Raw genomic sequence first — 16,635 nt, 5'->3', positions numbered from 1 at the left:
TTGTGTTTGCTAGTTTTGCTTTATTATTTATTCAGGTCTCAATAGGAATCCCTTTGAGAAGACAGAAAAAGAGACGGAGAGAGAGCACACAGAATAGAGAATAAAACATCTAAAGAAACACAAAGCTTCAAAAAGAGTTGATCATTCCTTGGGTGTAGTAGGCTCGATGATGGACTCGAACACCATGGGCCGGCAGCATGCGTGGCCATTTAAACACCTCCCGGCTTGGATTTCCGTTTCCAGGCAAAACTCCTGGCAAGAGCCATTTGGATGCGCACAGATCTCCTTGAATCTGCCCCTGGCTGCACGGAAAAGAGGGTTATTGTAACTATGTCTCCGTAAATTTTTATTGAATTACTGGGTAGGAGGAGTGTCTGGAAACAATCTTGGGCAGATTTTGTCATTGTTGTTGTTATTTAATTCCTTAAACCAACACTTAAAAAAATATGCCTTCACTCCAAATTTGGATTTGGGGCATTCTTTTTTTTAAAAAAGATTTATTTATTCATGATATATATATGATATATATATGATATATATATCATATATATATGTAGAGAGAGAGAGAGACACAGGCAGAGTGGGAGAAGCAGGCTCCATGCCGGGAACCCGACACGGGACTCAATCCCGGGACCCCAGGATCGTGCCCTGGGCCAAAGGTAGGTGCCAAACTGCTGAGCCACCCGGGGATCCCCGGATTTGGGGCATTCTTGAAAATCAGGCACTATCTGGGGCATCTGGGTAAGAAAGCCTCCACCGGGATGACCTGCCTCCTTCAGGTCTCTGGGGACTGTGCTGATGCCAGTCTTTCCTCCTCATCTCCTATCACTGATGGCAGAGATAGGTTTTCTTCAGTTTCAGTCTTGTGCTGCTAATTTTCCTAAAGCAGAAGAAACTTTTTAGAGAAATCTTTCTGTGTGTACCTTTGAAAAGTAGAAGAAAATAGAGATCTAAAAAGCGAAGATGCTTCAGGGAAATTGTTAGTGAGGTTATCTTCCTGGAGGCAGACAACACTCCCACATATAAAATATGAAGAAAGTGTCCCAGTCACGTCAGATACTTCACTCACCCCTTGCCCGTCTGAACTGGCCTTTCAGGTTGCAAGCCTGCTCTCAAAAGTGGTTCTTCGTAAGGGCTAAACAAATATAGCTGTTAAAAACGTCGAATAATATTTGATTTGTGTTTTACTGCTTACTGTTGTGGGGTGAGCTACATACGATGGGGTGCTCAGTTTCAAAAGGGGGGCACACTTTCAAGTCGTCTTCATATGTAATAAAGTGGACCTTTTCCATGACAACTTCTTAAGCTCTTGGCTGACATTAAGAGAAGTACCCACAACCAGCACTTCTAGGTGTTTGTATTGGGAAACACAAAGGCCAATTCTTTTTTTAAAGATTTTATTTAGCTATTTGACAAAGAGAGAGTGAGAGAACACAAGCAGGGGGAGGGGCAGAGGGAGAAGGAGAAGCAGGCTCCCCATGGAGCAGGGAGCCGGAATGCAGGGCTTCATTCCAGGACCCTGAGATCATGACCTGAGCCAAAGGCAGATGCTTAGCTGACAGCGTCACCCAGTTGTCCCATAAAGGCCAGTTCTTGAAGACCTTCAGATCAGTAGAGGGCATTATATAAATTCAGTAAATGCCTATTGAATGGATTGAACTGAAATTCAAATGCATTCAGTTGAATTCAACTTTTCAAGATTCACAAGGCCATTGTTTAATAGATGTGAGGATCTACATCAGATTTTTACCCAAAATGTGAACTGGGAAATAATTTTAAGGGTACCTTTTTTTTCCCTTGGGTTTTCTTTAAAGATTTATTTGTTTGTTTGTTTGCTTATTTATTTATTTATTTATTTATTTATTTATTTATTTATTTATTGTGAGAGACAAAGAGAGCATGAGTGAGGGGAGTTGCAGGGGTAGAGGGAGAGAATATCTAGCAGACTCCCTGCTGAGCCCAGAGCCCAACTCAGGGCTTGATCTCATGACTCTGAGATCCTGACCTGAGCCAAGAGTCAGAGGCTAAACTGACTGAGCGCCCCCAGGTGTTTCTGTTTCAAGTCAATGATCATCCTAAGTGTTGAGCACTATGCAGAAAGGAGCTGCAATCTAAGTTTTTCAATCCCTAGACTGTACATCTCTCCATTTTATCTATAAATTAACTCAACTACTATATACACAGGCCCCATTACTGTGGCTAAAACTGGCCCATTGGCACTAGGATCATAGGAAAGGAGTATATTATAGAGGATGAACCAGTGACATGAGTTGTCTTATGTGATAAATCACTGTTGAACACCCCATCATTCTTGGACTTCTTCCATTCTCTGATGGTGTGGTTTCCTGTTTGACCTCACTTTTTAATGATGAGTTCTCTGGGCACAAGAATCACAGCTTATTCTTCCCTGTACATACCAGAACCTGACTGAAGCCTTGGTACATAATGGGCATTCAGTCAGTGAGTGGAAAATCATGAAGACACGGCTCCTGCTCATCCTGTAACATGTTTGTATGGGAATTGGCTGTTACTGTCAGTGCACATGTCTTGGCATTAGGTGTGCAATTTTGCTGCAGTCGACTACTGAGCATTAAATTTTTACATCACAAAGGAGCTTTGTAAAGGATGACACACCATCACTCGGGTGTAAGAATCCAAGTCCTATTCAGGGCATTTTTCTTACTTTTCATTTTTATTAGTTCTTTGCTAGTGAATCGTTTATATTGCGCAATGTCGTATGTAGCTCTTTGCTTCTAAAACATAAGCTGGAGTTACAATGAACATAAGAGATGATCTGATCTCATGAATTATCCTACAGATGAGGAAATGAGGCAAGGGGAAAGGGAGCAACTTATCCAAGCTCACCTAATGCTTTTGTGATGGAGGGGAATGGAAGACGACTGTGGCCTCAGTTCCATTGAATCCCCCCCCTCTTGTTCCCACTCTGTATCCCCCTCTGTTACCCTGGCTTCCAAAAGAAAAGCTTTAGTCCCACTGCAAATGACACCTAAGGGCAGCAGGAAAAGCCACCACACCCCCTTGCCCCACCACATAGACGTGTCCTATAGTCCCATATCCCAGTACAGTGGATTACTGGAAATGTTTTTTGCCTCTTGCTTTTCTAACCATCACATTACTTTCCCTTACTTTGGTTCAGTGACAGTGAAAACAACAATAACAACAACAACAAAAATGAATCCATTTTCAAAGTTTGGAAGACTTGGTTAAAAGCATTCATTTCCTGACGAGAAGGACTTTCCTCCGTCCAACCCATATGGTTAGTGAGGATACCACTTAGTAGGTACTTATCAGAAGGGTCTTTAGCAAAGCCATGTAGACACTTATCTTTTAAGTTGAAGTCACCAGGGGCGCCTGGATGGCTCAGTTGGCTAAGTATCTGCCTTTGGCTCACTTCATGATCTCAGGGTCCTAGGATCGAGCCCTGAGTTGGGCTCCCTGCTCAGTGGGAAGCCTGCTTCTCCCATCCTTCTGTTGCTCCCCAGCTTGTGCTCATGCGCTGTCTCTGTCAAATAAATGAATATAACCTTTAAAAAAAAAATGAAGTCACCAGCTTACGTGCCCCTTTTAATATCATTGGATATGGCATCACCTTTCACCGCTCTCTAGAGTCAGAAAAAAGGAAGCAGCACAATGGAGCCTTAGGGTGGAGGTGAAGACCATGCCCTGAGTGACAGGTAGCTCATTCTGTCAGCTTGGGGGAGGCACTCACTTTTCAGGGCTTTGATTTTTCCTCTGTAGAATATGAAAAATAGACTAGATCATCAAGACCTTTTTGAATCTTATCAACAACAGTGAATGATTTTATGGTATCTGACCTCTCATAGCTTCTGTGCTCATTGAAACAAAGATAAATGTTCTTTTTGTTTTGTTAAAAAATACTCTTGCATTTGTTTAAAAAATACTTATTCTTCTCTTTAAATAAGAGAAAGCATTTTGAAGTTCATTCATAAGGGGCTCAGTGAGGCTCCTACATATTAGCTCTTCCCAGCGGCATGGGGTCGCTTAACCTCAGCCCTGAAGTACAGTCCCAGACTGTTGTTCACCCTAAAACTCTTGTGAGTGTGGGTTAGTGGGTATACAGAATATTACTAAAGGAAAGATGCGGATGAAAGCCTTGATAGACAGCTTCAAACACTCTCAGTATTGAGCTGCCCCATGATTTTCCTCCAGACCCCCTATGCCTCCACAGCTTAGGGCCTGAAGCATTCAAACATTGCATTGCTTTGGGCTTTTGTCTTTCTTTTTGGTCATGTCTTATTCCTCTCCTAAATCTCACTTAGGAAATCTCTCCTTCATCGGTGCCAGGGCTCTCTTTTGGGGACGTGGCGACTCTCCCCTGAGCAGTACAGTAACCAAGCTTGGGAGTCAAGGGCCATCACAGCTTTCTTTGTATGCCTGCTTCCTGGTAAGGGCGTCCCTGACTGTGGGTGTCTAACTGCACTCGTTTCCCACGCCTAGACTCTCCACACCGGAAACTCTTCCCCCCCTGCTTCCACCAGATTAGGTCTCCAGAAGTCAAATTGTAAGCAACTCCCCAGTTGCACCCTCCCCACAAATCTGAAGTATGCCCTACCCATGAGCAGCAAGCAATCCTTTAAGATCCAGAGTTAGCTAGACAGTTGGGATTCACCAAGAACAGGCAGGCCCCCCACTATATTTTCTGGTGGAAATTTTGGGAAGCATCCTTTTGCAAACACCATAAAGCATAGCAACCACAGTTCCTTCACCTATACGAGGACGGTCCACTTCCATACATCTATGCCTGCTTTTTAATAATCCCTTTCTCATCCCTGAGGCCCTGAATTCTCAAGAACAGAGAAGAAGACATTCTACATGATGTAGAGCAAGAAGATGCTTCTTCCTCCTTGCCCCACATGTCCCGAGTTCTGCAAATGTAATGACCCATTCTGGGTGTCTTGTTACTCCCCTGGGTGAAAGTGAGGAGGGCCCCACCCATTGCACATCTGTGCAGGTCACCCTACTACACCTGTTTGACCCCTGTCTGCATGCTGACCGCAGGAGGACACACTCTGCTACCGGGTCATTTCTGACGTCTGTGTTTAAGTTCTACTGTAGAAGACTAAAATGTTGCAAAGAATGAAGAAAAGCCAGGGGCTGCGATGGAGCCTTGAAGGGCAGAGTCCAGCGCAGGAGACCAACGGTCCAAAGGAGCAAAGGATTGGGCATGTTGTAGACTGGAGTAAGCCTTACAAGGAGGTCCCCTTGCCAGTCCCTCTGCTGGGGACCCTCCAGCTCTGGCATGGCTGTTATGCCAGTACCTTGAAGACTAACTTTTTCTACAATAAGTGGAGGATGTTGGAAACCAAGATTTACTAGAAAAATGCCCCATTTGCTTTTGGTTATCTAGATCTGGACACTGCAGGTCCGCTTGCCTAAATCCATCTTGGGTGAGGGAGCAAACACCTGTGACCTCACTTCACCCCCCGCCGAGAGCCCCGCGGGAGCTGCTCACTGATGAGCCAGGCATCCGCAGGGCTGGGCCCCAGGCCTCCGACTTCCTAGGGCCTCCTGCTGGGGCCGGCTCCTCCGGGTGGCCCGGAAGGTCTCGGGCCCGCACTCTACCAGGGCTTGGGCAGAGCTGCTCCGGTTACCTGCAAGGACTCGGCTCAGAAAGAAGAGCAGGGCGAGGAGCAGGCCCGCCGGCCTCATGGCTGCAGGAGGAGGAGCTCGGCTGCTCTGCAGAGGCAGACACGGCTTCCCGGCCGCTCTGGGGGCTGTCGCCGGGCTCGTCTGGGTGCCAGGTGCCCTTTGTCCCTCATTAGGGATGTTCGGGAACAGCGTGTGTCCTACGCACACACCGTGGCCTCCAGGAGGAAACCGAGGCCCCTGCTCTGTGGGCGCCAGTTCGGGCCAGGAGAGCGAGCCAAATGGGAACGAGAGCTGCGGCCCCTCCGGCCGCGCATCAGAGCGCACGGCCCGCGCTACCTGGATCGGGCACGGGAAAGCAGCTCGTCCGGTTAGTGGCCACACCTGTAGGGGCGCCCTCCCAGGCTTTACGGGTCACTGGGCACCACGTCCGCCCCCCCCCCCCCCGCCCCCGGCGCCCTCTGGAGCCAAGGAGCAGCTTCCGTGGGCGGGGGGGGGGGAGGGGAGAGCATCCCTGTGCGGCCTCCGCCTCTGCGAACGTTCGGGAGTCCCCCGGGGGGTGCAGCACCCACTGGCTCCTGCCCGCGCGGACGGCGCTACGCGGCCTCGGGCGCCCCCCTGAGACTTGGGGCGCTCCTCTGCATCACCTCGGGGCCCGGGGAGGCCGGACCCGCCGATGCCTCCTTGCCGGGGGCGGGGGGGGGGGTGGTCCCAGGCCCTCCGGAGCTTCCGCGAAACCTTCCAAGTCGCCCTCGCACTGCGGCAGCTGCCGCTGCTGTCAAAGGAGGCGCACGGCGGGGCGCCCGGGGCGCAGGGGTCCCGGAGACGGCCACGGCCCTGCCAGCGCGCAACCAGGGCGGCCGCTGCCTGAAGGGCACCGGGAGGGCGAGGGGCCGCCAGAGCCACGCAGGGTTTCGGAGCCCCAAGGCCCGGAGGCCCCGCGCGGCCGGCCGGGGAGCAAGAGGACCGCTTTGGGGACCCCTGGGCCCGAGCCCCGCCCGCCGTCCCCCGCCCCACTGAGGCTGCTGCGTGTGCTGCGGCGGGCAGGCCGGGCTGCAGCCTCCGCTCGATGCTCTTCTCCTTAAGGGGTCCCTGCGCCGGACTCTGTTTGCCAGCACCCCCCCCAACCCCAAGGGTCACCCTCCTGTGGCTCACGTTTGCAACCATGGGACACACCGCATGGTGCGTCCTACGACTCCGACCCCAGCCCACCCCCAGCTGCTCGGTGCTTTTCCTTCACTCAGAGGGAAGTGTCTAACCCAAGTGTCACCGCAAAGATGAAAGCCATGGAGGCAAAGCTGAAAATGATGGCTTTTTTTTTTTGCATTTCAAAGAATTTATTTTACAATAGAAAAGTAGACCTTTGAACCAGCCAAGTTCAAAGTTAGAAGAAGGGACAACTTCAGTTCTGGATAATGCACCTGGATTTCATTCAGAACCACTGACCATGTGAGCAACCTCCCAGCTGGTCTCTGCGGAGGGTGGTCCCTCAATTTCAACACCTTTTCCGGTGACTGTGGCAATTTGAAACCGGTTATGGGGCGGGCACCTCGATAATACAGCACTCGCAAGCGGCGGTCCCCTAGCCCTCGGGCCTCAGTCTGGCTCAGGACTGGCTGCTTCTCCAGAACTTCTCGCAGCAGAGGCTGAGCCAAGTATGTACCATAACCCGTGGCCAGCGAAGAGGCCTCAGAAGCTACGCCAAGCCTGTCCACATAACCGAGGAGGCTCTCTCTGTCAGCGTAGCCCCCAGGGACCCTGGTGTTCCACGGCGGCTTCATCTTGGAGCGACGGCTGTCCATGGCCCTCTAGGGCTATAGCTGTGTCCGTCTCCCAACAGCTCATCAATCACCATCCGGCCACATGTACATCTTATGTATATAAGCTCCATTTCCTTAGCTTAATATTACTTATCCTTATTAAAATCGCCAATATTTCTGTTATTCTGTTCATTAGCATGGTAGTTTTGATTGCCATTCATCATTAACCTTTATGATCACCTTTCTAACCTTGGATCATTTCTGGGGCGGTCATGCAACACTGAGCAGAGGTTCCCTATTTATAAAGGCTGCAAGATTTACTGAAGGGGATTACAGACACACATCTACAAGCTGCTCCCCTGTTCTCATTCTACTGCCAGGGTGTCCTTGTCCCAGCTGAGCCTCTGAAGAATGCAGAAAAACCCTCGAGGACCCAGTAACCAGATTTGCGAGCCTGTAAGCCCCAGTGAGGGTCTCCTTGGCACCTCAAAGTCACCACAAAATTCTCTAAATCCCCTCAGGGGCACAGGATCCGTGACTGCAAGCAATAGCGAGTCACGGGGTGACAACCATGGCATTCCTGAGACTCTTCTGCAGGCACAGAGGGTATCTGGCAGGACGACTCTGGAGCTGCTGAGCTCCTGAAAATGTACAAGTGCCCCTCAGGGTGCCAGCAACCTCTTGTTCTGGCGGTGAAGACCCATCACAAAATTCTAAGTCTCCTCAAGGTCCTGGGTGCGGCCCTACTGTCCTGGCAAGGCTAGACAAGCATGTGCTTCCTTAGAATTTGGTATCGACTCAGAGCCCAGAAGCTGCCATTGCCAACACCCGAGGCACTCAGTGTGTCCTCGGCCTGCCTGAGCCTCTGGAAACATTCTAAGTACCTTCAGGTGTTCTGGAAATGCTGGTCCTGCACAGGGAGGCATGCAGCTCCTGACCATCCAGCATGAGCAAGGGCAGTGTTGAGTGGGGCAGGGAGTCCTTGAACCACTCGTGGTGGCCTGTCGCCCCCTGCTGGACCAGGAACCACCGCTGTGGACACCTTCCTATAGCCCCCTAGGCTGAGTTGCCCCTGCCGACCCCCAAACGAGACCCCCAGGGTTCTGTGGGGGGAAAGCTGGCAGAAGGGCATCCAGGCAGCAATGGCTGAGGCGATGCTGGGGCTGAAAGCAGGTACAGCTGGGGCTTCTACAAAGGGGGTGTCGATCTGGATCTGGAGTCCTGCCTTCCCTGCGTGGAGCCCAGCCACACCACCCAGGGGGTGAAACTTCTGAAATCCGGTGGGTGTGGAATGATGGGCAGACTCAGGACTAAAGTCCCTCCATCTCCTTTACAACATCCACCTGGAGTTTGTGCAAGCGTTCTCACATTCACCTTTGTCCTCCTCCTCCTCTGGTCTCTATTCTCCTCTACTGCTACTTTCAGCCTTAATTGTTTTTTTCTTTATGCAGACCTTGGACCCTGGCATCAAAATATCCCATTAGGCAAGAATTGGTCCCTTGCCAATCATGTGTTTCATGAGTACAGGGGATTCCCCATTAGCTAACTTTATTACTATAATCATTATGTTATCATTTGTTAGTCATTATTACAAATATTTTCTTAGTAATATTCATCTTTCTTTTTAAAGATTTTATTTATTTATTCATTTATTTATTTATTTACTTATTTACTTATTTACTTATTTGAGAGAGACACAGTGTGAGAGAAAGAGTACTAACAGGATGGAGGCAGAGGGAGAAGCAGGTCCCCACTGAGCAGGGAGCCCACCATGGGGCTCGATCCCAGGACCCTGAAATCATGACCTGAGCTGAAGGCAGACGCTCAACTGACTGAACCACCCAGGTTCCCTCATCCCTTTTTCTTATTATGGATTATTCTTCTGCGGTTGACTTATACATCACTGTGGGCTTCCCGCAGGACTTAGAAAGCCCTGCGGTGGCTCAGGTGGGCAGATGGACATTTCTGTGCCTTCCAGCATGGTAACAGGATTTCTGGGCCACTGAAGGCACTGGGGATGTTTCCAGCAGCTCTGGTGATCTTAAGACGTCCTCATTACGCCTGGGTTTTTGTCAGTGCTGTCTCCCTGGCTCTGAGCTGAGGGAAGTGGAAGATACTAAGGCTGCCGGGACGCTGTAACTTAGAACATTTCTATAAGGTCCAGTTGCCCCTATGCCTCCAGTTTGGGCAGTGGCAATCCCTGGCCTCCAAAATGACCGAAACTAGTGAGACAGGCTGCTGTGGCACCTTCCGCGGGCAGTCATCACAGGTTTCTGTGTCCTCACAGCATCACTGAAACACTTTGGTTTTACCCCTGTCCTTCACTGGCAGCCAGCAAGAGGGGTTACCAGACCCCTACGGTGCCTCAGAATATTTTTAAGTGGATCTGACTGGCCAAAGGTGTCCTTGTTAGGACTTGCAGGCTGCCAAAAGCCATTGCTAGGCCCCTAAAGGGACATGTAAATTTTTCCAAAGTCTCATCAAGAGGGCATAGGGTGCCTTTCTAGGTGTGACTTCATTACCTCAGGTCAAGGCCGTGGAATCATTCAGGAGCTCCTCCTGTGAAAGGACAATCGCTGGTACAACAGGATCCTCACAGCAGCTGTGCACCTGCATCTGTTGGTGACACTCACAGTCATCTCTGGCAACCAGACACCCTTCATGATACAGAAAATATACTCGTTGCTGTAAAAGAGAACCTCCATCATAATGGTAATGACAGTGGTCACAATAAAAACTGGTGAATATCAACAAGAATGATGATCATTGTCTATTGACGCCATTGGCAATGATACTAAACCTATGGACTTGGGACAGAGAACAGATTCCCCTTAGTGAATAACAGGTACAAGTATTGGGCCTCATGGGGTAGTTTAGAGTCCCAGAAGGCAAAGATGAAGAGCCAGAATGATAAGAAAATCCGCTTGGAGGTGGGCATGTGTAAACACAAGGACTCCTGAGTGAGCCTCGCATTACAAGGCTTACGGGAAACCTTTAAGGTACCCCTAGTCCTGGGTCTCCATGCCAGCCAATACCTGGTAGCTTTCAGGAGAGGAGACAGCTGGCTGTTGTGGCAGGGTTCCTCCCAACAAGGGAGGTCTCCAGACTCAGCACCTGGCACCCAGAAGCACAGACTATGACAAAGAAGCAGCCGCCAGTATTGTGTCTTCCCAAACCATCTGGCTGCTCTTCTACTGTCTGCACTTCCAGGACCTTCAGGACTGATGTATCTGGGTACTTGTATCTCCTCCAAGAGCTGCTGGAGGGGGTCACCCTTCATTCTCTCCTACCTGTGAGAGTGGAAATGGCTGAAACCAGTGGTTCCCAGGCTTCCTAGAAGATTCTGTGTTTGCTCCAACAGGCCAGTCACCCTTTCAGTGCCTTTTCGTGTTACTCCAGCTATCCCTGGACATTGGAGGAGACTTAGGAAATTTCTAGAAGCTCAGGAATTCTGGGAGGCTGTGTGCATCTTTTGCCATGGGTTCTTGAACAGATTTTGAAAATTCTGCAGAGGCTCTGGTGAGTAGGGAGGCCCTTTCCTGCCATGCCAGTGACAAAGCATGGGCTCCTGGTTGCTGAGCTGATTTTTAAAGAAACCGTAAATCTCAGTTGGTAACAAAAGCCATTCAAGAGCCATTGCTGCCAGTGGGAGGGGTTTGTAATCCTGAGTTTACTTAGAAAATCTTTAGGTGGCCAGTTGGTGTAAGGAAGTCTTCTCTGGGGGCTGCAGGTGTGCATATAGAGTTTCTGGCATTTGGGGGAGGTGTCTAATACTTTCCAGAGCCTAAGATAAGACCAGGGTGTCCTTTCCAAGTCTCCCCTGCTGGTATGAGTAGGTCCCTGCATCCAGAGGAAGCTTGGAATAGTTCAGGAGACCCATCCTTTGAATTAGCATCAGGCGGTACACAGGGAGCCCGGAGGTCCTGGGTGTGTGCATGTCTTCGGGTTCCCTTTGGATAGTCTTCAGTAGACTGGATAGACTTCACAAACTGAGAAACTTTATACAACATCATATATCAACAATCACACAAAAGATCCGTGATAGGAACCATAATAATAGTGAATGACAACAGTAACAGTCACAATGATGATCTTAACGACACAAATATTAATCACTTTCATGAAGATAATATTAAAGTAAAGCGATGGAGATTGAGAATGGATTTCTCGGAGTATACAACAATGTACCGACATAGAGGTTCACGGTATAGTTTGGAGACAGAGTCCTAGGACTGCACCATGAAATGTGGTCTGTGATGGCAAGGGAAGGCAGTAGCGGGGAAAAGAAAAGAAGCCACATGAGGCTACCAGTGAAAGTAGGGCCCTGTGTGCCAGCTCTGGAACACACGGCTACCAAGCATTGGTAAGAGACACTGGTCCAGGTCCTGCCTACCACAGGCACTCAGAAGCTTTCAGTAGTTCTGTCACATGGATGGCTGGGTAGGGCTCCCAACCAGGAAGTAGTGACCAGACCCTGCTGTCCCCTCCAGCCTCAGAAGCCCTGCCTACACAGGGCATGGAGCCCCCAGCTCTACGTCAGATCTCACCTCCTGGCTAGCCTTCTGCCATTTAGTTTCCCTGAAACCCATTATGTTAACAGTATCATCATACCATGCGTTCACCAAAGCCTGTTGGAAGGCATGATCCTTGGTACTACCTCACTAGCAGGGGGCCAAACAGGCCAGCACCTGCGGTTCTAGGACTACCATACAGGACATAGAAAATTCTGAGTTTGCTCAGACTGGCAGAGAGCCCTCTCTGGGACTTGCAGTTGAGCTCCAGGCCTGCATGCCTAAGGTACTTAGAAAATTTCCAGAGGTTCATGCAGTCCTAGGACACAAATGCATACAGTGGTGGCCCTGAGAGCTCAAAAATGAACTTAGAAAAATCTGCAGTTTCTGGAAGAAGGTAAAGAACACTGCTGCCCATTCAGAGAGAAAGGAATGGTTTCATTGCCTGAAAGAGATTCCTACATCAAAGTTCTTGAGTCGGAGGAACATGTGGAAAAAAGACACACCAAACGAATATGCCTTAGACCAGGGGAAATTCCTCCAGAAAAGTACTGGCCAAAGCCTGAATCCATCCTCAGGAGACTAGAATCCCCTCTGCTTTTCAATGCTGTCATGATTTGCTAGGCAAAATACAGAATAGGAAATCCTGAACAGGAAAACCACCTGCTCAGCCATTCAACCAGGGATATCCCTGCTCAGGTGGAAATGCACATTGGCAAAGTCCCATGTCTGGGAGAGTGCCAGGGGTTAACAAGAGGAATAATAAGAAGGGTTAAGAGGTCTCTGGATGTATCCCAGTAATCTCTGTACAAGTGTTTATACATGAACATGCACACACATATCATTCATGGATGATGAAGACAGATTTATTTTTGCATACACTCATGCCAGTAGGTAGTCGAGACAACATTCCAGGGTGAACCCATATACAGGAAATATTTTGTGACATGGTCTGGAGTAGGCTAGGCATGTGGGGGAGGGGGAACTGTCTTTCTGCATGTGTTCATGGGACATTGTACTCAGTGTGCATTAGTGTACACTGGGCTTTGGGTTGTAGGCCTCTATTGCAAGATTTCTGGAGAGGACTGAGCCTATTGCTGGGTCTGAGGACTTGCCAGTTGTGGTGTCTGGAAAGTTAGGTGATGATGGGCATGGGATGTTTGTTTTTGCAATAGGAGACCCATGTTCAGCGACTTTGAAGACTTCAGTGTGGAATATATTCCCATGATATGACGGGTAGGGGTTTTGTTTTCATGTTTTCTACTGGTATTAATTTAAGTTAAATTTTTGGCAGGTTGTCAAAGTAAGTTCAGCAGCCTGTTTTTAAGGAGCAATGGGCTGGGCCATCTACATAGCTTTTAGCATGTTTATTACACACCTGTGGTTTGGATGGAGGGTATATGGGATAAGTATGTGCATCCGGGACTGCAGGCATATGTATATTTTGCCTGGCCTTGGTTAGATTTGGGATTTTGTATTTGGAGACGAGTCTGTTTGGAGACGAGTCTGTTTATTTGCATCCAGAAATAAGAGTGTTTGTGTTCTACATGCAGATGGTATTGAATTCATAGACTTCCGTGGTTAGAAAGAACGTAGATAAATTGTGCTTTAGAAAATTATTACAGATCAATAGATCCTCTGCCTTAATAATGGAGGTTTTTATGGAGGTATCAATGCATCAGGAATTTTTTCCTGTGTTCTAGGCTACACAATATTAATATCTTATAAAATTGCCTCAAATGCCACTAACAAAAAAATTATCTGCTACCTTTCATTAAATGAATAGCAAAGATGATTACTGAGGGCTCCCCTCTGACATATACACTTACTGTCCCTGCTGGTACACGTGCTGTCAGGGGCATCCCAAGGGACCAGGAACACATTGTGCTGGCCAGGATGGCCCAGAGAGGGCATCCTTGGCCCTCCAGAATCACTACACTTTTCCAAATATATTCATGGATGTAGGAACTGCTCTTGTCCTCCTGAAAAGGCTGGAGAGGGTGAACATGCAGTCAGGAGCTTCCTCACAATTATCTACATCAGCTTAGAGCCTAGCGCTCCTCAGAAAGCTTTAAGACATAAGGACTTCAGAGTCTATGAGGATGAGGGGCTGGCTCCTAGGAGGCTGGAATGAGGGAGCTGTCATGAACCCGGAGCTCCACCATTCATTGTCAGATCTCAGGAAGACCATTTGGAAGGACTGGCCTGGAACATGGCTGGAGAGTGCATTTTCATCACAAACACATGGTCTGTGTGCCTCTGGGTTGTGCTTTCTTCACTTTCAACATGCATGTTTAGAGTATTAATATATATATCCACACAGGAACTTATTTTTACCATGAAAAAAATGAGATAAATGATGTTTGAGCATTCCAAAGATCTCAGCAGAATTTCAGGACAAAAGGCTAAGAAAAAGTCTCAACACCAGGGGACACCATAATTACAAACTTCACACTTTCTACCCCCTCGTGTGGTCAACTCCCCAGGAAGGGGAATCAGAATCTCCAAGCTCAAGCTCCTTCATTCCACCCTCCTAAACCCAAGAGAGAAACTGCTTCATTCCCCAGTAGCTCCCAGGTTTGGCTCACAGCACAAATCTGCTCTCAACTGGAGGCTCCTTCAGATGTCAGGATATTCAGGGCCCTCAATGGTCACATGTACAGGAACCAGAGACCCCCCCCCCCCGCCCCCCAAGGTGGGAGGGCATCATCCCAGGGATGATGGAGACACAGGTTCTCTTACACACATGCATTCCACTCTAGAGGGGCCGTCTACCCATCAGGCCATCAGAGTGACCCTATTCCAAATGCCATCCTATAGTCAATGATTATTTTTGGCTGCATCAGTTCCTGAAAAAGCAACTCGTTCTTCAGTTAAGGCATTTTCCTAAGGAATGACTGGAAAATACCTTTTCATTGTAATAATAACAAAAACATAGATAGAAATAATTAGGGATCCCTGGGTGGCTCAGCAGTTTAGTTCCTGCCTTCGGCCCAGGGCGTGATCCTGGAGACCCAGGATCGAGTCCCACATCCGGCTCCCTGCATGGAGCCTGCATCTCCCTCTACCTGTGTCTGCCTCTCTCTCTCTGTCTTCCATGAATAAATAAATATTAAAAAAAATTATACTCCAATACACACTTTCTTTTCACTCTTCAGCTTTCATTGGACCTAATTCTCAGCCAGGGAAACATGGTTTAGAGATGTGGGCAGACCTTAGTCTACTAAGACGCCATCTTATCTTACGAGCTCGTTTTTTCGTAGAGAACTTCCAAACAATACACATCCTCCATGCACTCCATTATCACATCAGTCGACTTTCAGCCCCCTAAGCATGCTATGTGTAAACGCTTAAGATTTGATGGAGAAGGTGGGTTGGAGGCTGGATGGGTTACACTGGCAGGACTGTATCACTTGACTTCTACCTAAAGAGAGAGGCGAGAGGTTCAGGTACCTGGATTCCTTGACCCCAAATCATATACAGCCCTCCTTAATGTGTGTCCAGCTCCCCACAGATCGGAGACAAGCGAGGTGAGATCACCCAGGTTAAGTGATCTCTGCGCTGAGAGACCCAGAGGCCCTGTGGGAAAGGCTCCCCCCCACTCCCTCCACAAGAACCGCACAGCGTTTAGTGCTCTCTGCCTACGAGAACATTCCCTTTCCAGAATTTACCTCCATGGGTCCCGACATTCAATATTTACAAGCAAATGTGAAAGTCGGAGAAATCTGTGTTAGGTTATTGGAAAACCAGAAGACGACTTCTTTTGGATTCATCTTTGAGAAAATTCTGCTGCATGAATAGTTGTGATTTAGTCTTGCCGAGTCTCCTCCAGCAGGAACTTGAGAATCTACAAAGGAGAGAGAAAAGGAGATTTTTTTTTTTCCACTCACACATTCCCCGTTAATATTTATTAAGGGTATACGAGATGCGACTGAAATTTGAAAATCCAGTGCTTTTTAGTGTTCTTGTCAGAGAACACACACGGAAGGAATGAAAACCCAAGACTTCTCCCACACTTGACACAAAACATTCGGAAACAGAAAACAAAAACAGAAGATTAAATAAAAATCTGACTTTTTCGGGCAGCCCGGGTGGCTCAGCGGTTTAGCACCACCTTGGGCCCAGGGGGCGTGATCCTGGGGACCCGGGATCGAGTCCCAAGTCGGGCTCCTTGCATGGAGCCTGCCTCTCTCTCTCTCTCTCTGTCTGTGCCTGTCATGAATGAATAAATAAAATATTCAAAAAAATCTGACTTTTTTCAAAACTAAAAACGCTCGTTCAGGTGGCTCCCGAATAAAGATAGCGAAAAACGTGAAATTTAGTAACTCGGGCACCTGGCGATGTCAGGCACGTCCTTCTCAAAGGCACGTGAACGTCTCCATCTTCCGCAGATGTTGTGCCTCGGCGGTCCGTCCTCACCGCCCCAGCCGGGGCCGCCCAGGCCAGTTCGGAGTCCACACTCGCCCCACAGAAAAGGGCACCAGCATTTCACGTGGGGGATGCAGGCATCCCGACGCCCCCATCTCCGCACCGAGGTCCCCGCGCCCCCAGCACCCGCAGGTCACCCCGCACACCCACCTGGACGCTAAAGCGCCGGGCCGGGCTCTGCGAGCGGAAGTAGGTAGGCGCAGACCGGAAGCGCCCCGGGGGGCGTGGCGAAGGCACGCGCACGCGCAGCACACCCCTCTCCGCCCAGGCCCCGCCCCACCGAGCTCGCCGTTTCCGGCCGACCCGGA

The 16,635-nt window shown here is 49.0% G+C and overlaps 1 protein-coding gene and 1 pseudogene across 2 annotated transcripts; both read right to left on the bottom strand.

Annotated features, from left to right (window-relative positions):
• On the bottom strand, positions 1–5,975 carry DEFB108B (defensin beta 108B). Its single transcript, XM_077848590.1, has 2 exons — positions 5,634–5,975; positions 1–302 (listed from the first exon to the last, which is right to left on the bottom strand). The coding sequence occupies exons 1-2, from the start codon at positions 5,689–5,691 to the stop codon at positions 142–144; spliced, it is 219 nt and encodes a 72-aa protein (XP_077704716.1). The 5' UTR covers positions 5,692–5,975; the 3' UTR covers positions 1–141.
• A 965-nt stretch (positions 5,976–6,940) lies between these two features.
• On the bottom strand, positions 6,941–16,560 carry LOC144284255 (proteasome subunit beta type-4 pseudogene; annotated as a pseudogene). Its single transcript, XR_013352616.1, has 6 exons — positions 16,478–16,560; positions 15,571–15,746; positions 13,729–15,323; positions 10,679–10,793; positions 9,911–10,073; positions 6,941–8,849 (listed from the first exon to the last, which is right to left on the bottom strand). The product of XR_013352616.1 is annotated as a proteasome subunit beta type-4 pseudogene (transcript).
• Positions 16,561–16,635: the final 75 nt, after the last annotated feature.

The sequence above is a fragment of the Canis aureus genome, chromosome 15 (genome assembly GCF_053574225.1).
Source record: "Canis aureus isolate CA01 chromosome 15, VMU_Caureus_v.1.0, whole genome shotgun sequence".
NCBI classification, from domain to species: domain Eukaryota; kingdom Metazoa; phylum Chordata; class Mammalia; order Carnivora; family Canidae; genus Canis; species Canis aureus.
This window is presented reverse-complemented; position numbering and strand designations above follow the sequence as displayed.